The sequence below is a fragment of the Otolemur garnettii genome, unplaced genomic scaffold (genome assembly GCF_000181295.1).
Source record: "Otolemur garnettii isolate 467f Iridium unplaced genomic scaffold, OtoGar3 scaffold00031, whole genome shotgun sequence".
NCBI lineage: Eukaryota > Metazoa > Chordata > Mammalia > Primates > Galagidae > Otolemur > Otolemur garnettii.
In genome coordinates, this window is record NW_003852426.1 from 6,014,768 (window position 1) to 6,037,226 (window position 22,459).

Below are 22,459 nucleotides of genomic sequence, written 5' to 3' on the forward strand. Positions count from 1 at the left end.
CCGGGCTGGGGATTCGAACCCACCACCTTAGGTGTATGTGGCTGGCGCCTTAGCCAGTTGAGCTATAGGCGCTGAGCCGAGAAACTTTTCTATTTTGTGAATGTAGTAAGAGGCCCTGCAGACCCAGCTAGCCCCTAACCACACAGTCATTTGCTCCAAGAGGGCAAAGCCCTAGGTTAGAGTGATGTCAAGGTCACCAAGGTTCAAGAAGCAGAATCTGATGCCTCTGGTGTTGGAAGTCTGGACTCTATTGCTTGAGGGTGCTTGCCTAGGTAGCTAGGACTGTGCTGTGGGATTCCAAAGCCATAGTCAGATTCCACCTAAGAGTGACTTGGTAAGACAAATTGGCCCCAGAAAGGGGAAGGGTTACAGGAAAAGGCACTCAGTGGAAAAGAACTCTGTTAGGAACATTGTAAGAATTGGAGGTGCCTTTTTTTCCTCATTCCACTGTGATGGAAGTTCATAGGCCCCTTCTTGCCACCCAGGATTAGAACTCCCTCCTCTGACCCAAGTATGTTCTAGGATGCTTAGAAAGCTCCCATTTACTCTTGCCTCCAGCTGCTTGGGAAGAGAGGCTTCCAGGGAGGGAATGTTTCAGAACTGGCCTGAGCATATGTCTTCAACATCCATGCCACTCCTGGTGTGCCCATCCCAGTCCTCATGGGCACTGGATCTAAACAAATGGAAACACTGACATGGAAGGGCCTCAAATGCCAAGACTGCCACCACCAAGACCCTTGAGGTTAGGGTAGCTAAGCCCAGAATGGGCAGGGCTCTGAATGCCTTTGAAACCAATGATGAGGGGATGGGAAACCAACACATTAAGTGCCAAATCCCCCTGATGTGGAGAAGTACGCTGGTGCAGTTCCTCCTCCAACTATGTTATGTTGCCTTTGTTTTCTTCCACTTGGGTAGAGCCCTGCCACCACAGTAATATTAGGTGGCATTAAAAGAAATACTTTAAGGCTGGGCTCGGTGGCTCACACCTGTAATCCCAGCACTCTGGAAGGCCAAGGCAAGTTGATTGCCTGAGCTCACAAGTTTGAGACCAGCCTGAGCAAAACCCTGTCTCTAAAAATAGCTGGGCATTGTGGCAGGCACCTGTAGTCCTAGCCACTTGGAAGGCTAAGGCAGGAGGATTGCTTGAGCCCAAGAATTTGAGGTAACTATGAGCTAAAGACACCCCGGCACTCTACCAAGGATGACCGAGTGAGACTTGTCTCAAAAAAAAAAAAAAAAAAGAGGCTCAGTGCCCATAGCTCAGTGAGGCTAGCTGGTTGGAGCCCAGCCCAGGTCTGCTAGACAACCACCAAAGGAAGTAGCCAAGTGTTGTGACAGGTGCCTGTGGTCCCAGCTACTCAGGAGGCTGAGGCAAGAGAATGGCTTAAGCCCAAGAGTCTGAGGTTGCTGCAAGCTGTGATGCCACAGCACTCTATGGAGGGCAACATAATGAGACTCTGTCTCAAAAAAAAAAAAAAAAAGGGAAAAAGAAAAGAAATGCTTTATCCAAAACCTACTATGTGCTTTATGTCTATTCTCAGATATTCTTACAACTCAGAGGTTGGTATTTTTCCTTCTTCACCAATGAGAAAGCTGCTCAATGAGGTTTGGTAAATTTTTTTTTTTTTTTTTTTTTTTGAGACAGAGTCTCATTGTGTCACCCTTGGTAGAGTGCTGGGGAGACACAACTCACAGCAACCTCAAACTCTTGGGCTTAAGCAATTCTTTTGCCTCAGCCTCCCCAGTAGCTTGTACTACAGGCTCCCGCCACAACACTTGGCTATTTTTTTGGTTGCAGTTGTCATTGTTGTTTAGCAGGCCCAAGCCAGGTTCAAACCCGCCTGCCTTGGTGTATATCACCAGTGTCCTAACCACTGTGCTACAGGCGCTGAGCAGAGGTTTGGTAATTTATCCAAATCCTCCCACCTGATAAGTAGAATTGGGACTGGACATCTGGGTCCACTTGACTCAGAAGTCAGGATGGGCTTTCTTTTTCCCTCAGCTAGCTGCCTATGGAAGCCTCAGAAGGCCTTGGGGCTGAGAAAACTGCTAGAGGGACCTCTGTGCCCCGGCAGCCAGGCCAGTACAGAATGAGTGCTCTAGCTCTCTGAGAATTGATCCCCAGTTCCCATGCAGGGAGTGGGACTAACTGACCAGCAGACAAGTCCGTGCAGTACGGGGCACCAGAGTGAGCAGACAGGTGGAGCTCTTGCTCTGCCATACTCCTCTGCGGTCTCTGCAGCCGTTTGCATTTCCTGAAACCGGATCTTAGTATCAGAGTCACTCTGGCCAGGCGGGCGCCTCAGCCATGGCCCTGCGCAAGGAGCTGCTCAAGTCTATCTGGTACGCCTTTACCGCGCTGGATGTGGAGAAGAGTGGCAAGGTCTCCAAGTCCCAGCTCAAGGTGAGGGGCACCGGGGCCCAGGGGAGGCTGGCAGACTTACCACACCAGCCCCTGCTGCCTGGGAATCAGGCGTGAACACTGTGCTACTCCCAGGGCACCCAGGCATCCGGCAGCCCAGGTCTGGGGTGGGGAGCAGCACTAGTAACTGGGTAAACACAGCCTGATAGAGGCTGCTGCCCACCATCCAGAGGTCCTACTGGATTGCATGCAGCCCCCCATTGAAGGGGGTGGGGAACACTGTGGGGTTCTGAGGCCCATGAGCCAGACCACATCCCAGACTCCGTGTGATGAACACACACATCTCAAAGTCATGCTTGGGCATGCAGCCTACTCCTTGCTACTTCCTCCTGACTTTCAAGAGAGACAGTTAGCTGGTACTTGTCAGTCACTTCCTTTGATGTTAAGAGAGTGGCATATCGGTCCTCCCCAAATCCTGAACCATTCTGGCCTGATGAACTGTGACCCCTCAGGTGGTACAGAGCTGGAGAGGGGCAAGGACTAAGGACTGAATTATACAGCTATACTTACAAACCCCAGGTTGGGAAACCATTAGCTTAGGCATAGAGAATTCAAATGAGGGCAGCCTGGAATCTGAGCCCAGGAAAACCTCCATCAATGATTGTCTTTTTTTTTTTTTTTTTTTTTTGAGACAGAGCCTCAAGCTGTCCCGCTGGGTAGAGTGCTATGGCATCACAGCTCACAGCAACCTCCAACTCCTTGGCTCAAGCGAGTCTCCTGCCTCAGCCTCCCAAGTAGCTGAGACCACAGACGCCTGCCACAACACCTGGCTATTTTTTTGGTTGCAGCCATCATTGTTGTTTGGCGGGCCGGGCTCAATTCGAACCCACCTCCTTAGGTGTATGTGGCTGGCGCCTTAGCCACTTGAGCCACAGGCGCCGAGCCAATGATTGTCTTCTATCATCTGGACTAAACAATTCCTGAGAAACCCAGTCTTTCTCCTTCTTCCTCCAGCCTTTGGTTAGTACTGCCTTCCCTACCTTGGTTAGGGAGAAAGCAAGGCCCTAGGTTGCTAGAACCAGGGAGCCTTGGAGGAAAGGAGCAAGGCAGGTCTTAGGGTCTACTGATTCATTCTGCGAATAGCTGACTGAGTACCCTACAGGAAACTCTATACCCCAAATGAGGCTAGGCCCTAGATTCCTGGTGTCTCCCCTGCACCATCCCTCCAAAGGAGGGGTACAGTATCAAGAAAACTTCTATTCCTTTTTTTTTTTTTTGAGACAGTCTTGCTCTGTTGCTCAGGCTACTGTGCCATGGCATCATAGCTCACAGCAACCTCAATTCCTGGGGTCAAGTGATCCTCCTGCCTCAGCTTCCTGAGCAGCTGAGACTTCAGACACAGCCAAAATGCCCAGCTAATTTTTCTTTTTTATTAAGCATTCAAATTTTCCCATTTTTAGTAAAGATGGGATCTTGTTCTTGCTCAGGCTAGTGTCAAACTCCTGAGCTCAAGGGATCCTCCCACTTTGGCCTCCCAGAGTGCTAGGATTACAGGTGTGAGCCACCATGCTAGCCAAAACCTCCACTCTTAATAACCAAGGTAGGTCAGTAACATGGGAAATTTGAATGGGACAAAATAGGCACCATACCCCACCCACATCCCAAACTCCCACTTTCCTAGACTTGGAACTGATGAACTTGGATATCCCAAACTGGTTCTGTGCTACAGTTTGTCTCTTAGCCAGATTTCTGGGTAATGAATCATTTTTTACTCTCCCATGAAGGAGAGACCACTACCACCTTTTGTTACTTGGGGAGTACCTCCTAACAGACAGGTTCTTCCTTACACCCTATTAAAATCCCCTATATTGCAGATCAGGTCATCTAGTTGGGTCCTCAGTATAGGTGGGAGAAGAGTTAATCATCTGGTGGAGTCCATCGACTTTGTGCCCCATCTCACCTCCCACACTGCCCCTTTAATATCTTGCCGGGACAATACCATCCCCCATGGCTTGTTGCTTCCAAGGTACCATTTTCCACCTCTCCATTACCTGCTACTCCTGAAATCTCTCCAAGCTCTCTATGCCCCTTACATGGGGAGGAGGGTACAGCCTTTAAGTGGTTCAACTTTTGCTGGTGCCATCAGCCAGTAAGACCTCTGCTTGAGCCTCTGTCTAGGCCTTTAATTTGGGCTGATAATCACTCCCCCACCTCCATAGATTGAGTATTTCTGAGGAAGATTTCATGGAGAGCTTGCATACTTGAACGGTCTATGTACTACATCACAGTTCAAATTGAGCCCACTGTCAGCAACATTTCTGGTTACAAAGGATCAGTGGTAGATTTCACTCCTGCTTAACATAAAACTTGTCCACTCTGGAAACCTGAGCTAACAGTGGGATTCTCAGGTCAAGTAGAGGTGGGGCAGAAATGGCAGAGCTCCTGTCACAGGAGAGAAGGATGGGGCAAGCACTTCCCCCCAGGCCCACAGTGGTGGATGCTGAAAAGAGAGGAAGTAGTGATAGTGTTGGGGGTGGGGATTCCAGAATGTCAAAGGAGTAATAAGAGAAGTGGTCAAAAGGCAGCAGAAGCAGCAGATGAGAAAGATATGTGACTGAGGCCCACTCCCTGCTCTGAAAAGACTTAGAGACGAGGAAAAAGATCTTGGGGTTAGCCTGTTCCTACTGAAACTGTCCTCATTTGGAACCGGGCAGGAGCCCTGCACCAGCCTAGGGCAAGCTATGTCTGTTTGTGACAGTTGTTGCTTCTCCTGAGGTATTGGTAGCGGGGCTACCGTGGCTGTCTGGGAAGATGAGGCCAGAGAGAGAAGGAAGAACAGCAAGTCCTGGGGTCAAGAGAAGGCTTGGGGGGGAACCAGATGCATGTTCCTCTCTTTGAATTCTTGTAGAACATGCAATGGCTTTCATCCAGCTGGATTGAGAACAGTGAAAATAGACCAAGAGAAATGACATTTCTGCATAGGATGGATTTAGGTTGAATGCAAAATTTCCTAGGAGTTGAGGGCTGTGAGTTTTTGCTGGGTCTTTAGGATCTCTAAAAACTTTAGGAATGAGTAGTCATCCTGACAGAGGGCTATAGAGAGGGGAATCCTTGGGAATAATGGGTTTCTTAATGGCCACACCCTCTTCTCCAGGAAAAGAGTTTTGATGTTAGGCCAAGTGGAGGATCAGCTGAGAATGTGGCCCCTCCCTCCCTGACTACCAACCTGGGGGAGTATGGGGGGTATGGATGGCGTAGTGAGTCTTTGGCTTGATGAGGACCTTAAGAGGGAGCAGGTCTACTGTTTCCTCTTGACTGGCAGGAGGTAGGGAAAGGGAGGGAGGATGTACAGAGGCCTCAGACTTCTGAGCCTACAGCTAATATTCAGGACAGTGCTGAAGCCCAGGGAGAGTCTCTTTCCCACTGAGAGTCTCTGAGCTTCAGGTTCTGCTTCCTCTGGAGAGGAAAAACAATCTTCTTAATGGAGGAAAAGTTAAGAACAACTCCAGTCTAGCTTTGCCCTGACCCTACATGCTGCTGGTCTCCTCAGGCTGGGGGATGGGGTAAGGAGGGGAGGATGACTCAATGATGTGCAGAGCCCTTGATGTAGAACCACATGGGCTTGGCTCTATTCTGCTCCCCTGCTGGCTGATCTTGAGCAAGTCACTGCCCATCTCTGAGCCTCTAGTTTCTCCTCTATAAATCAGGACTGTTGAACTGGGGGTGGCCAAGCCATCCAGCCAACCTACAGAAATGAATAAATACTGTCCATCAAGGAGGTGAAATTGGTCCTTAATGCAGCCTCTCTTTTTCCCTTTTCAGGGTCTCTGTTTTTCCTTTGATGCCCCCACACAACCCCTGCAACCCCCCTTTTTGTTCTTAGCAGGTTACAAATTTAATCCAGAGATTCCCATTTTTTAAAGTGGTGTGAGCCACCATGGACGGCCCCTACTGACTCATTCTTGTTAACATGGACCTGACACCTTCCCTGATCCCCACTTGTGAGTTTTTATTTATTTTTTATTTTTTGTAGTTTTTTGGGGCCAAGGCCAGATGTGAACCCAACCACCTCTCGTATGTGGGGCCAGCACCCTACTCCTTGAGCCACAGGCGCTGCCCCGCTTGTGAGTTCTTAGAGGACTCCAAGTCCCTGGAAGATAACTACCCCTCACATGCCTCCAGAAGAAAGAGCCTTTCAAAGGTCAGTGGCTGCTAACCCAAAGGTCAGGGGCTGAGTTGGTGGGTGTGGAAGAATATGGAGTCTCCTCCAAGACAGCCCAAATGGTGGCTTATAAAAAATACAGACACCTGGACCCCACCCCTGGAAACTCTGAGTCAGTAGATCTGGGTGGGGTGAGTGTATTTCAGTTTCACCAGCTCCTGGGTGATTCTGCTGCTCAGCCAGGGCCAGTCCAGTGAAGAGATCACAAGCAGGGCTTTGGAACGAGACCTTGGGCAAGACTTCACCTCTCTGAGCCTAATTCTCTCCTCTGTAAATTGAGGATAATGAGAGTCCTGGCCTCCAGGGCTGATTGAGATCTGCAAGTGAGCTCCTGCTCACCACTCCTCCACCCCTGCCATTTCCTTTCCAGCACGAGTCCTCCCCTAGTCACACCCTCTCTCCACCCCCAACCCCTACCCACAACGGCGCAGGAAGCCTGGCAGTCTGAGGTCTGCGGAAAGCTCTGGGGAGAGGCCCTGAGCCCTGAGTGCCTGGAGCCTTTAATTCCTCCTCGTCCTCAGATCTGACAGTTTGTAGGGGTCAGAGTCTCTGTCTCGCTTCAGAGTCCAATGGCAAAAGGTACAGGTGAGGGAATGGTGTAAGTAGGTCTTAGAGCAGTGTCTTTTAACCTTTTTTTTATCTCAAGGCACAATTGAACCTATAGTTAAACTTCCATGGCACACTTAAATTATGTTGACCAAAACAAAGGAAGAAATAGGAAAAAGAGAATATACTTAACTGTGCTTTGAACTTCTTTAGAAAATAATTAATGGTCTTTAAAAATTTTTGTGGCAGGGTGACACTTGGGGCTCAAAGGAGTAGGGCGCTGGCCCCATATGCTGGTGATGGCGGGTTCAAACCCAGCCCTGGCCAAAAACCGAAAAAAAATAAATAAATAAATTATTTTTGTGGCACACCTAAGATCCTTTCACAGCACAACAGTGTACACACCGGTTGATAATTTCTGTCTTAAAGGATAATGCGGGTGAATGAACCAAGGAGGGGAGCAGCTCAAGTAAGTGTGGGCTGTTGTGTGGCAGGTTTTAGTCTGGGGTGGGAGTGGGTTTTGTACATTATCTCCTTGAATTCCATTTTTATAGATATGAAGCCTAAAGCCTTGTTAGGTAAATATGCTCAGAGAGATTCAGCCATGTCCGCCTGGATTTTGTATTTTTTTTTTTTTTTTTGCTTCTTCTCATGAAGCATTTAAGTTCATTCAATAGATATTTATAGAGCATCCATTATATGCCAGGAACAGTGATACAACAGTGAGCAAACACAAAAATCTCCACCCTTGTGCTGACATTCTAGTCAGAGGAAACAGATGATAAACAAAATAAATAAAATATATCAGGTGATGGAAGATGATACGCGACATAAAGGAGAACAAGCAGAAGTGGGGATGGGCAGTGTGGTCAGAGGGGACTGAATTATATATACTTAAATAAAGTTAACAGGAGTGGTGGGGCATCCCTGTAGCTATAGCTGCTGGGGGCTGAGGCAGGAAGATCTCTTGAGCTCAGCAGTTCATGGCTGGCCTGAGTGATATAGTGATATTCTCTCTAAATAAAAAATAAGATGATCAGGGAGACCTCCCTGAGATGACATCTGTATAAAAGTGGGAAGGAGGAGAAGGTGGGAGCCAGTAAGTGACCTAGAAGAGGAATGTTCCAGGGTAAAGGAACAGTGAGTTCAAAGGCCCTAAGGTAACATTATGCCTGGTCTGTTGTAGGAACATGGGGAGGCCAGAGTGCCAGAGAGAAATGAGCAAAGGGATGAGGTCAGAGAAGGTGAAGCAGGCCAGGTTACTGGGGGACTGGAGGCCTCTGGAAGGACTCAAGCTTTTACTTTGAACATTATGAGAAACCAGTGGAACTTTTAAGTTAGATTTGAGGACTTAGTCAGAAACATTCAGCATATGGGGGATGTTATACTGATCCTCATAATTAAGGTTGGAATTAGAGTCCTTGCTGCCCTCAATCAATGCAGAACGCCCTGAAATGTTCACACAAACTGTATATAGGAAAATAATATTATTACAGAGCAATTTAATAATTGGGCAAATGGGCTGGGCACAGTGGCTCATGCCTGTAATCCCAGCACTTGGGAGGCCAAGGTGGGTGAGCTCACAAGTTTGCAAGAGCAAACCCCACCTGAGCAAGAGCCAGACCCCATCTCTAAAAAAAAAATAATAATAATAGCTAGGTGTGTGGCAGCCACTTGGGTGGCTGAGATAAGAGGATTGCTTGAACCCAAGAGTTTGAGGTTGCTCTGAGCTAAGATGTCACAGCACTCTACCAAGGTGACCAAGTGAGACTCTGTCTCTAAAAACAATAATAATAATAGAGCAAATTAATAACAGTAGTTAATGGCACTGTTTTTTATCTCTATTGTTTTAAAATTTTATCATAAAGACAACACATGCTCCCAGTTAAAAATCAGAATGCAGAAGCATATAATATTGTGAAAGTATGGCATGTATAATATTAAAGGAGAAGTATAGCATATATAATATTAAAGGAGATGATTGGCTGGGCATGGTGACTCACACCTGTAATCCTAGCACTCTGTGAGGTTGAGGCAGGAGGATCACTTGAGGTCAGGAGTTTGAGACCAACCTGAGCAAGAGTGAGACCCCATCTCTACTAAAAATAGAAAAATTAGCCAAGCATTGTGGCGGGTGCCTATAGTCCTTAGGGAGGCTGAGGCAGGAGGATCCCTTGAACCCAAGAGTTTCAGGTTGCTGTGAGCTAGGCTGAGGCCTTGACACACTAGCCTGGGCAACAGAGTAAGACTCTGTCTCAAAAAGAAAAAAAAGGCTCGGCGCCTGTGGCTCAAGTGGCTAAGGCATCAGCCACGTACACCTAAGGTGGCAGGTTCGAATCCGCCCCAGGCCCATCAAACAACAATGACGGCTGCAACCAAAAAATAGCTGGGCGTTGTGGCAGGCACCTGTGATCCCAGCTACTTGGGAGGCTGAGAGGTAGGAGACTCGCTTGAGCCCAGGAGTTGGAGGTTGCTGTGAGCTGTGAAGCCATGGCACTCTACCCAGGGGGATAGCTTGAGGCTCTGTCTCAAAAAAAAAAAGGCAAAAAGAAAAAAAGAGAAAAGAAAGAAAGAAGATGGAGTTTCTCCCTTACCCTCCACCCCTCACTCTGGGGGTGGGGATGATAACTGTTGACAATTTGCTAAATCTTCTGAATTCTTTCTATGTATAAATAAACATGCTAGGTCAAATCATATGAACTTTCTGCTAATTGATAATTTTGACCTACTAAAATACCAGTTTCTGGCTCAGCGCCCATAGCTCAGTGAGTAGAGCGCCAGCCACATACACTGAGCCTGGCAGGTTCAAGCCTGGCCTGGGCCTGCTAAACAACAATGACAACTGCAACCAAAAAATAGCCAGGCATTGTGGCAGGCGCCTGTAGTCCCAGCAACCTGGGAGGCTGAGGCAGGAGAATCACTTGAGCCTAAGAGTTTGAGGTTGCTGTAAGCTGTGACACCACAGCACTCTACCGAGGGTGACATAATGAGACTCTGTCTCAAAAAAAAATAATAATGTTTCATATCTAACCTAATTAGATTCAACCTAATCTTTCACAAATATTTATTTTACAAACATTTCATTATGCAGCTTGCTTTTTTTCACATGCCATTATACTATGCATATCTTTTCATGTCTGTTCATACAACATAATAATAGGGATAGCTTACAACTTTTATTAAGCAATGCACTGTGCATCAGGTACTATAATTTTGCACACACTCCTCAGTCAAAACAGTACTTTGGAGCAGGCCCCATCATTATCCTCACAGGGGAAAAGACTAAAGTGTTAGAGAACTAAGTCATTTGCTCATGAGCACACAAAGAGCAAAAGTAAAATCTTTCCAGCCATACGTAATGGTCCATGACATGGTATACTTGTCCTCTGTTGAAGGAGCCTCAGACTGCCTCCAATTCTTCATATTATAAAAAATTCTGGCTCAGCGCCTGTGGATCAAGCGGCTAAGGCGCCAGCTACATACACCTGAGCTGGTAGGTTCGAATCTAGCCCAGGCCTGCCCAACAACAATGACCGCTGCAACCAAAAAAAAAAAAAAATAGCTGGGCATTGTGGCGGGTGCCTGCAGTCCCAGTTACTTGGGAGGCAGAGGCAGGAGACTCGCTTGAGCCCAGGAGTTGGAGGTTGCTGTGAGCTGTGATACCACAGCACTTTACCCAAGGCAACAGCTTGAGGGTTTGTCTCAAAAAAAAAAAAAAATTCTTCAGTGAACATGCTTGTGCATGTAGCTCTGTTTCCTTGAGTATCTGTAGGTTGGATGATTAGAAATGCTGGGGCAAAGCTCATGCCAATTTTAAGTTTGCCAGACTCTTGCTCTTCAGCCAGACTACCAATTCATACGTCACTTGTGGGGTAATAGAGTCCCCATTTATCCACAACCTCCACAGTACTCAATATTATCTGTCTTTTTCATCTGTGTCCATTTGATAAGTAAAATGCAACATTTCTGGCTTGGTGCCTATCCTATTGCTCAGTGGCTAGGGAGCCAGCCGCATACACTGGAGCTGGTGGGTTCAAATCCAGCCCAGGCCTGCCAAACATGACAACTACAACCAAAAAATAGCTGAGCATTGTAGTGGGTGCCTGTAGTCCAAACTACTTGGGAGGCTAAGGCAAGAGAATCGCTTAAGCCCAAGCATTTGAGGTTGCTGTGAGCTGTGACACCACAGCACTCTAGTGAGGATGACATGAGACTCTGTCTCAAAAAAAAAATTGAGATTCAGAGAGGTGAAGGGGTTTATCTAAGACTCCTCAGCTAGGAAGAGAAGGTGCCTGACCTTCCCCTTCATTGGAGTATAGCCATGTGGCTGGAAAGCTTCCTCAAACAGGTCCTTTAAGAGGCTTGAAGGAAGATAAGGACATGGGTAGTTTGAAAAGAGGCCAAGAGACAGTAGATAGGTATATGTAAATCTCTAAGAAGAACCTGTCACTTCAAAAGTGGTCAATGGATGTCTGCCATTATTTTCTTAAGTCAGTCATCCTGAATTTTTTTTTTTTTTAGAGACAGAGTCTCACTTTCTTGCCCTTCGTAGAGTGAGTGCTGTAGCGTCACAGCTCACAGCAACCTCCAGCTCTTTGGCTTAGGCGATTCTCTTGCCTCAGCCTCCTGAGTAGCTGGGACCACAGGCACCAGCCACAATGCCCGGCTATTTTTTTGTTGCAGTTTGGCCGGGGCTGGGTTTGAACCCGCCACCCTTGGTGTATGAGGCCGGCGCTCTACTCACTGAGCCACAGGCACCACCCAGTCATCCTGAATTTTAACAGCTAGGCATTGAGCCAGTGGCATCCCTTAAATTGCAATTGGCATTCTAAGACCACAAATGTGTTGGGCAGGACTTTTCTAGATACATAAGCGATAGAAACCAAACTGCTTAAAGGAGAAGATATTTATTGGCTCATGTAACCAAAACTCCAGGGATGGCTGCCCAGAGGGAAATGAGGGAAAAAAGAAGCACTGACCACTTGCTGGACTCCCTATCTTCTTACTTTGCAAAGGATTACCTGAGACCCAGGAGAACACTGAGAAAAAGTGTCAATTCTTTTTCCTGCTCTCTCTCAAGAAAGAATAAAATGAAGGCTTGGCACACACACCCTCTCTGAGACAGTGCCAGTGCCTGAGGAACTGATTCCAAGGTGAACTGCTGCTGGTGGAAGAAGTCCCAATACAGCATTAATCAGTTGCATTTGGTGTGTAGAAGGAGACATAGGTGCTAAGGCACATAACAATCAGTAGGGACCTTGTTTCCAGGGTTCACAATCCAGTTGTGGAGAGAGGCTCAGTGTCAACATATATACATACATATATATATATATATATATATATTTTTTTTTTTTTTTTAAGACAGTCTCATTTTGTCAATCTTGGTAGAGTGCTATGGCATCACAGCTCACAGCAACCTCAAACTCCTGGGCTTAAGCAATTCTCTTGCCTTAGCATCCCAAGTAGCTGGGACTATAGGTGTCCACCACAATGCCCGGCTATTTTTTTTTTCCCCATCATTCTCGTTTAGCAAACCCGGCTGAGTCCAAACCCACCAGCCCCAGTGTATGTGGCCGACACCCTAACCACTGAGCTATGGGCGCCAAGCCAGTGACAATATTCTGATGGGGGACAACCTTTAGAGCCAAGCACATCCAGTTCCAGCTTCAGCTGTGCCATTTGCAGTTAGAGTCTCCATGCCTCCATATCTTCATATGAAAAACAGGAATAGGGTGGCACCTGTGGCTCAGTGAGTAAGGCACTGGGCCCATATACTGAGGGTGATAGGTTCAAACCCGGCTCGGCCAAACTGCAACAAAAAAATAAATGAGCATTGTGGTAGGCGCCTATAGTCCCAGTTACTTGGGAGGCTGAGGCAAGAGAATTGCCTAAGCTCAGGAGCTGGAGGTTGCTGTGAGCTGTGAAGCCATGGCACTCTACAAAGGGTGACAAAGTGAGACTCTGTCTCAAAAAAAAAAAAAAAAGAAGAAGAAAGAAAAACAGGAAAACAGCAATAATAATGTCTGTGTATTGAGGAGGTTGTGAGCACTAGAAATGGGGTATAAAAAGAACCTCATACAGTAGCTGGAGGATAGCGACTATTTTTAATCATTCACGCTGTCTGTGATACGTCTATAATATAATTTAGCAACTTTATTTTTACCAGGTCTCCCTGTTCAAACCCTGTTGTCCTAATATCATGGATTTGTTCAACGAATGCACATTTCCCTGCACACGATCATGCCCTTCTCATGTCATGGACCAGCTTTCATAATATTCCTTTGAACCCTCTTGAGTTCCCTTCAGTTTTTTGAGGGGCCCTTCCCTGAGAGCACAGCTGGGTGTTGGGCACTCTGTAAGTAGCCTGAACATCAAGTCTTTGATGGAAACTACGATAATGGGCTTTTGCCCTGGGTTGGCAGGCTGCCCCCCTGCAGACAGCCCAGCATTGTGGGAAGTGATTGAGCCCAGCATTGTGGGAAGTGATTGAGCTTTGGAATCTGACAGAGCTGGATTTGAATCTCAAGCTCTTAGGTACTTGGGCAAGTTACTGAATCTTTTGACCCTCAGTCTCCTTGTCTGTAGGAAGAGGACACCAATACCTAATGAAGTAGTAAAGATTATGGTTCCCTGGGTTTGAATCCCAGCTCTGACAGCTATGACATTGAGTGAGAAAGCGGGGCGGGGGGGGGGGGGCTTCATGTATAAAATGGGTATATGATAGTTATGAGAGTTAAGTTAATAATATATAAGGTGCTTAGCTTTGTGCTTGGTACATGGTAACTACATAAGTTTTAGTTATTATAGAACTGAATGGTATGTGCTGAGAGAACTCAGCTAGGATATGGGATGGGGATGAGTGGGGGGCAGTCCTTTGGCTCAGTTTTCATTGGGGTGCAGGAAGGCAAACTGCCACTCTGCTCTGTCTCAGGTGCTGTCCCACAACCTATACACGGTCCTGCATATTCCCCATGACCCTGTGGCCCTGGAGGAACACTTCCGAGATGATGATGATGGCCCTGTGTCCAGCCAGGGCTACATGCCGTACCTCAATAAGTACATCCTGGACAAGGTGGGGCCCACTTGTGGGGGCACCTTTAACCTGTCCCTACTTCTTCGGCCTGGCCGGCACCCTAATATCTTGCCATTCTAACTCTTCCTTCCCAATAAGCTCTCACTTTTGCCTGCTCTGTCCATCCCTGCTCTCCCATCTCACCCCTCGGATCCCAGCCACGTGCCCATCCTTGTACCTCTCAACTCACCCTCAATGTCCCCTCATCTCTATTTTAGTCTCTACCCTTCCCATAACCCTTCAGCACACCCCTGCCTAGGCCACCTCCAGCTTCTATCCATAATCTTTACAAAGGACTCTTCATTTCCCTGCTGAGCTCCTCCCTCCTGTCACTGTCTTCCCAGGTTCTTCTTAGCTGTCAGCTCCTTTTTGGGCATCCCTCCTCTCTCCCCTGGGCTGAAGGACTGGAGTTTCTCTGTTGTCAGGGGGACTGGGGTGGTGGTGGTGGTGGTGGTCGTATGTTAAATGAGTGAGGTGGTTGTAACCAGCTAGTTACTTGGCAATCAACTCAGGAATTCCTCTAGTTAGAGCCTAGACTTGGCATAGATGACCCAGGACACCCATAGCTTGGTGGTAGAGCAGGGATGGGACAGCTGGCTGACTTGCAGTCCTGGTGGCAGGTGGAAGAGGGGGCTTTTGTTAAAGAGCACTTTGATGAACTCTGCTGGACCCTGACGGCCAAGAAGAACTATCAGGCAGATAGCAACGGGAAGAACATGCTCTCCAATCAGGATGCTTTCCGCCTCTGGTGCCTTTTCAACTTCCTGTCTGAGGACAAGTACCCTCTGATAATGGTTCCTGATGAGGTAAGGGTGATGGCAGCCCCAGGGACTAACTGGGTCTAGGCCTCAGCAAAACCATAAAGGAGGCCAAATTACCTTCTGTACCTTCCTGCATCCCATTTCTTCACTGTTCCCCCAGGCTGGTGCCTGTCTTCACCCAGCTGTATCCTGATGCCTAGAACTGCCCGTATCAGAGCAACCACGCCTTCTTCCAGAACTGAAATTATACTTCCATTAGCGTTCTGTTGGCTCTCAAAGTAGGAAAATGATCTGCAAATTCTATTTACACAGAAGTGTAAAGGTCTAATATATTACCGAGCATTTAATTTAATTAGTTATTCTTTTTTTTTTTTTTTTTTTGAGACAGAGTCTTACTATGTCGCCCTTGGTAGAGTGCTGTGGTCAGCTCACAGCAACCTCAAACTCTTGGGCTTAAGCGATTCTCTTGCCTCAGCCTCCCAGGTAGCTGGGATACAGGAGCCCGCCACAATGCCAGGCTTTTTTTGGTCATTGTTGTTTAGCAGTCCCTGGGCAGGGTTCGAACCTGCCAGCCCCAGAGTATGTGGCCAGTCCCCTCGCCGCTAAACTATAGGTGCTGAGCCATTACTGAGCATTTTAAAATGAGAAAATTTAAGGTCAAATGGTGGGATTTTAGGCACTGTGGCACTCTAGAAAGGGTGTTTTATAAGGGAAAAAGAGACTTTCCTGAAAATACGAAATTGCTTTAAGTAAGCAACCGATTCTGGCCCTGGTCTCAGATTTTCCCTGTATTTCCTTTCCTTTTTATTTTATTTTATTTTTATTTTTTGAGACAGTCTCACTATGTTGCCCTTGGTAGAGTGCTGTGGCATCATAATAGCAACCTCTAATTCTTGGGCTTAAGTGATTCTCTTGCCTCAGCCTCCCAAGTAGCTGGGACTACAGGCAACCGCCACAATGCCCAGCTATTTTTTGGTTGTAGTTGTCATTGTTTGACGGTCCCGGTCTGGATTCAGACCAGCCAGTTCCGGTGTATGTGGCTGGTGCCCTAGCCACTGAGCTACAAGCACCAAGCCTCCTTCTTCTTTCTCCTTCTCCTTCTGCTCTCTTCTTTCTCCCTTTGTTTTTTGAGACAGAGTTTCGCTCTTTTGCCCTGAGTAGTGTGCCCTGGTGTCATAGCTCATAGGTATGACATAATCTCAAACTCTTGGGGCTCAAGAAATCCTCTTGCCTCCACCTCCCGAGTAGCTGGGACTACAGACACCCACCACAGTGCCCAGCTAGTTTTTCTATTTTTAGTAGAGACCAGGTCTTGCTCTCTCAGACTGGTCTCAAACTCCTGAACTCAGGTGATCCACCTGTCCTGGCCTCTTGAGTGCTAGGATTACAGGCGTGAGCCCCTGAACCAGGCTTCCTTTTTGTCTTTCTTCTGGACAGCCAGAGAGACTCAACCCAGAACCCCAAAGAAAGGACATCCTGGGAGAAAAGGCCAGGAATCTCGGCCCTACCTCCTTGACTCATGGATGACGCCAGGATGGCCATTTTCCTGTCTAACTGTCTCCTCCCTCTTTTCCCTACTTCTATCCCTCCCCCTTCTGCCTTCTGACCCTTTAGTCCTCTTGGTGGCTGTGAAGATGCCAGGTAAAGTTAGGTCTGTATACAGGCAGGGGCCCTCTGTGCTTAACAGGAAGCCCTAGCATGTCTAACTTCACTCAGCTTTTTCTGTTTGTGGGAAAAGGAACCACCTGAGCTCTGAACTGGCACCCTACACTAAATGCCCAGCTGAGACCCAGTGGCCCCACAAGTTCTTTTTTTTTTGAGACAGTTTCACTATGTTGCCCTTGGTAGAGTGCTGTGGCATCACAGCTCACAGCAACCTCAAACTCTTGGGCTCAAGCGATTCTCCTGCCTCAGCCTCCCAAGTAGCTGGGACTACAGGCGCCCACCACAATGCTGGGCTATTTTTTTTTTTTTTAATCGTAGCTGTCACTGTTGTTTAGCAGGTCCAGGCCAGGTTGAAACTCTCCAGCCCCAGCATATGTGGCTGGTGCTGTAACCCTGAGCTATAGACGCCAAGCCATTACTGAGCATTTTATTTTATTATTTGAGACAGAATCTTACTATGTCGTCCTCTGTAGAATGCTGTGACATCACAGCTCACAGCAACCTTAAACTCTTGGGCTTAAGCAATTCTCTTGCCTCAGCCTCCCAAGTAGCTGGGACCTGGGACTACAGGTGCCCACCACAACACCTGGCTATTTTTTGTTGCAGTTGTCATTATTGTTTAAGTGGCCCAGGCCAGGTTCAAACCCACCACCGTCTGTGTATGGGGCTGGTGCCATAAACACTGTGCTATGGCGCGGAGCCCCAGAAAGTTCTAAAGAGAGTTTCTTTGAATTCCCTGAGGCAGACAAGGGGAATGTGGTTCCCCTTGTCAAATCCCTGGCAGTTAGGGCAAGGTGGCCCCTTAGAAGCCAGGAGGCCGGGCAGCGCCTGTGCCTCAGTGACTAGGGCACCGGTCCCATATAACGAGGGTGGCGGGTTCAAACCTGGCCCCAGCCAGGGCGTTGTGGCGGGCGCCTGTGGTCCCAGGTTTCTTGGGAGGCTGAGGCAGGAGAATCGCCTACGCCCAAGAGCTGGAGGTTGCTGTGAGCTGCGTGACACCACTGCACTCTACCGAGGGCGACAAAGTGAGACTCTGTCTCTACCAAAAAAATTAAAAAAAAAAAAAAAAAAGAAGCCAGGAGGCTACTTGCCTCTGTGAGCAACATGCAGTGCAAACAAACTGCAGCAGGATGTACCCCAACAACCACTTCCGGTTCCTCTGAAACAGGTTTCCGGTCCCTGCCCTGTCTAACCCCATCCCCCATCCCCTTGCCTTCCCACAAGAGTAGGATTCCCAGGGTTGGGGCTTGGGGCTTGGAATAAGGACCTAAATGTGATTCAGGAGATCTAAATAGAGTTTTGGCTACCCGCAACTTGCTGTGTGACAGAGCAAGTCACTTCCCACTTTGGGCCTTGGTTTTGTCATATGCAAAGTGAGGCTATTAGACTAGCAGGCTCTTGTACCCCCTTGACACTTTCTGTGATTCACTGCCTCTTCCTGGGCCCCAGCTCTCACTCCCACCTTCGCCCTGCCCTCAATTTAAGGCGGGAGGGAGTGGGCCGGCAGGTTGGGGAGGGGGAGAGAATGCTTAATTTGGGGCTGGGGCTCCAGAATCTTCTCCCAAATCTCTACCCTGATCTCTACCAGTGTTTGGTCGTCTGGCCCCCTAACCCCTGGTCCCTGGTCCCGCTGCCCAGGCTCTGGGAGCCTGGTTGGAGCGCCCCCTGGTGTTAGTGCTGGCGACACTTCCTGCTGCAATCACCAGGCCTGCCTTCACCTCCAGGTGGAATACCTACTGAAGAAGGTGCTCAGCAGCATGAGCTTGGAGCTCAACTTGGGTGAGCTGGAGGAGCTGTTGGCCCAGGAGGCCCAAGCAGCCCAGACCACCGGGGGACTCAGCGTCTGGCAGTTCCTAGAGCTCTTCAACTCAGGCCGCTGCCTGCGGGGCGTGGGGCGGGACACCCTCAGCATGGCCATCCACGAGGTCTACCAGGAGCTCATCCAAGATGTCCTGAAGCAGGTCAGCAGGGCTGGGAACTATGGGAGGAGCAAAGGGAGAAGGGAAGCGAGCGAGCATCCATGACACCTCTGACTTTATTCTGGCTGTCAGGGCTATCTGTGGAAGCGAGGACATCTGAGGAGGAACTGGGCAGAACGCTGGTTCCAGTTGCAGCCCAGCTGCCTATGCTACTTTGGGACTGAAGAGTGCAAGGAGAAAAGGGGCAGTATCCCGCTGGATGCACACTGCTGTGTGGAGGTGAGGGTGCAAGAGAAAGGGTGGAGATCCCAAAGGGTCCCCAGGGTGATGCAAAGACAAGGGGGTTAGAAAGTGAATGGAGAAAACCCACAGTGACACAAATTTCTGCTTAGATTAATGTAACCTGGATGTATCTGGGTGCCTCAAGGCCATTCTCATCCAGGTCAATACTTTAAAAAAACAAAAACTGCAATCAAATACAACTTTTTCTAAAAATCTTTTTTTTTGGAGATGGAATCTCACTTTGTTGCCCTTGGTAGAGTGCTCATAGCTCACAGCAACCTCAAACTCTTGGGCTTAAGCAATTCTCTTGTTTCAGCCTCTCAAGTAGCTGGGACTACAGGTGCCTGTCACAACACCCAGCTATTTTTTGTTGTAGTTGTCATTGTTGTTTGGCAGGCCCTAGGGCCAGGTTTGAACCCACCAGCCGTGGTGTATGTGGCTGGCGCCCTAGCCACTGAGCTACAGGCACTGAGCCAGTTCATTATTATTTTAGAAACTTAAATGGGCAGTGCCTGTAGCTCAATGAGTAGGGCGCTAGGCCCCATATACCGAGGGTGGCAGGTTTGAACCCAGCCCTGGCCAAACCAACAAAAAAATAGCTGGGCATTGTGGTGGGCACCTGTAGTCCCGGCTACTCAGGAGGCTGAGGCAAGAGAATCACTTAAGCCCAGGAGTTGGAGGTTGCTGTGAGCTGTGTGATGCCATGGCACTCTACTGAGGGCCATAAAGTGAGACTCTGTCTGTACAAAAAGAAAAAAAAATTATATATATATATATATGTAAATAACATGAAACTTACCATTTTAGATGCACAGTTCAGTGGCATTGAATACAATACATTCACAAAAGAAAAAAAATTTTTTTTGAGACAGAGCCTCAAGCTATTCCCCTGGGTAGAGTACTGTGGCATCACAGCTCACAGCAACCTCCAACTCCTGGGCTCAAGCGAGTCTCCTGCCTCAGCCTCCCAAGTAGCTGGGACCACAGGTGCCCGCCACAATGCCTGGCTATTTTTTTTGGTTGCAGCCATCATTGTTGTTTGGCGGGCCCAGGCTGGATTCGAACCTGCCACCTTAGGTGTATGTGGCTGGCGCCTTAGCCGCTTGAGCCACAGGCGCCGAGCCAAAAGAAATTTTTTTGAGATAGTCTCACTCTGTTGCCCAGACTAGAGTGCAATGGCACCATCATAGTTCACTGCAAACTCCTGGGCTCAAGTGATCATCCTGTCTCAGCTTCCCAAATACCTGTAATTACAGGAGCAAGCCACTTAATCTGACTAATTTTTCTATTTTTTGTTGCAATGGGGTTTTGCTGACCTCAAGCAATCCTCCTTCTTTGGGTTCCCAGAGTACTATGATTACAGGCATGAGCCATAATTCCGGCTGTTTGCCCATTTTTAAATTGGATTATTTGGGTTTTTGGCTATTGAGTTGTTTGACCTCTTTATATATTCTGGTTATTAATCCCTTGTCAGATAGATAGTTTGCAAATAGTATCCCCTATTCTGTGAGAAACTTTGCTGTTTCCTTTGCTGTGAAGAAGGTTTTTAGCTTGATATAATCTCTGATGACTATTTTTGCTTTGGTTGCCTATTTTTTTGAGATCTTACACAAGATACCTTTGTCTAGACTAATGTCCTGGAGTGTTTCCCCATTGTTTTCTTCTACTTGTTTCATAGTTTTAGGTCTTAGATGTAAATGTTTAGTTCATTTTGATTTGATTTTTGCATATGGTGAGAGATAGGAGTCTAGTTTAATTTTTCTGTATATGATTATCCAGTTTATTAAAGACACTGTCTTTCCACACTGCATGTTTTTGGCATCTTTGTAGAAAAAATGAGTTGATTGTAGTTCGGGTGCTGTGACTCACACCTGTAATCCTAGCACTCTGGGAGGCTGAGGCAGGTGGATTGTCTGAGCTCACAGGTTGGAGACCAACTCTGAGGAAGAGCAAGAACCCCGTCTCTAAAAGTAGCCAGCTCTTGTGGCAGGAGCCTGTAGTCCTAGCTACTTGGGAGGCTGAGAGAAAAGAATGACTTGAGCCCAAGGGTTTGTGGTTGCTGAGAGCTGTGATGCTACAGCACTACTGTATGGAGGGCAACAAGTAAGACTCTGTCTCAAAAAAAGAAACCAAAGAAAACAAAAAATGAGTTGGCAGTAAATGCATGGATTTATATCTGGGTTCTCTATTCTGTTCCATTTGTCTATGTGTCTGTTTTTATGCCAGTACCATGCTGATTTGGTTATTATAGCTTTGTGGCTTTTTTTTTTTTTTTTTTTTTTGGAGACAGAGTCTCAAGATATCCCCCTGGGTAGAGTGCTATGGCATCACAGCTCACAGCAACCTCCAACTCCTGGGCTCAAGCGAGTCTCCTGCCTCAGCCTCCCAAGTAGCTGAGAGCACAGGTGCCCACCACAACATCCGGCTATTTTTTGGTTGCAGCCATCATTGTTGTTTTGGCAGGCCTGGGCTGGATTTGAATCTGCCACCTTTAGGTGTATGTGGCTGGCGCCTTAGCCACTTGAGCCATAGGCGCCAAGCCCTTTGTGGCATTTTGAAGTCTAGTAAGGTTATGCCTTAAGCTTTGTTCTTTTTGCTCAGGATTTCTTTGGCTTTGGGGTCTTTTGTGGTTCCATACAAATTATAGGATTTTTTTTCTATTTCTATGAAGAATGTAATTGGTATTTTTGATATGGACTGCATTGAATCTGTAAATTGCTTTGGTAGTATTGTCATTTTAACCATATTAATTCTTCCAATCTTTGAGCATAGTTTCTTTCCATTTTTATGTGTTTTCTTCAATTTTTTTCATCAGTTATCTTATAGTTTTCCTTGTTCTTCAATTTTATTTTATCAGTTATCTTATAGTTTTCCTTGTATAGACCTTTCACTTCTTTGGTTAAATTGATTCCTAGGTATTTTATATTCTTTGTAGCCATCGTAAATGGGATGGCTTCCTTAATTCTTTTTCAGATTATTTGCTGTTGGTGTATATAAATGCAACTGATTTTTGTATGTTGATTTTGTATCATCCAACTTCACTGAATTTGTTTATTAGTTCTAGTAGGTTTTTGTGTGTGTGTGTAGGGTTTAGGTTTTTCCAAGTATAAGTGCCTATCATTTGTGAACAAGGCTAATTTAACTTCTTTTTTTCCATTGTGGATGCCCTTTATTTCTTTCTCTTGCCTAATTTTTCATGTTGAATAAAAGTGGTGACAGGCATCTTTGCCTCGTTCCAGATCTTAGAGCAGTGGTTCTCAACATTCCTAATGCCGCGACCCTTTAATACAGTTCCTGTAGGTCAAGACCCACAGGTTGAGAACCACTGTCTTAGAGGAATGGCTTTCAATTTTTCCCCATTCAGTGTCATGTTAGCTGTGTGTTTGTCATATATGTCCTTTATTGTGGTATAGAAGGTATGTTCCTTCTATATCCAGCTTGGTGAGCGTTTTTATCCTAAATGGATGTTGAATTTTATCAAATGGTTTTTTAGCATCTATTGAAACAATCATATGGTTTTTGTTCTTAGTTGAGTTAATGTGATGTATCATATTTATTGATCTGCATATGTTAATCCATCCTTGTATCCCTGAGATGAATCCCACTTGATCATGGTGAATGAACTACATT

General features: G+C 47.0%; 1 protein-coding gene across 1 annotated transcript in view; it reads left to right on the forward strand.

Annotated features, from left to right (window-relative positions):
• The first annotated feature begins 2,308 nt into the window (after positions 1–2,308).
• The window catches only part of DEF6 (DEF6, guanine nucleotide exchange factor), a 30,339-nt gene continuing 10,188 nt past the window's right edge, over positions 2,309–22,459 (forward strand). Inside the window, exons 1-5 of the mRNA XM_003789123.2 lie at positions 2,309–2,404; positions 14,062–14,202; positions 14,823–15,008; positions 18,353–18,589; positions 18,680–18,826. Coding sequence (XP_003789171.1) covers positions 2,309–2,404; positions 14,062–14,202; positions 14,823–15,008; positions 18,353–18,589; positions 18,680–18,826 — 807 coding nt within the window. The remainder of the gene's footprint in view (positions 2,405–14,061; positions 14,203–14,822; positions 15,009–18,352; positions 18,590–18,679; positions 18,827–22,459) is intronic.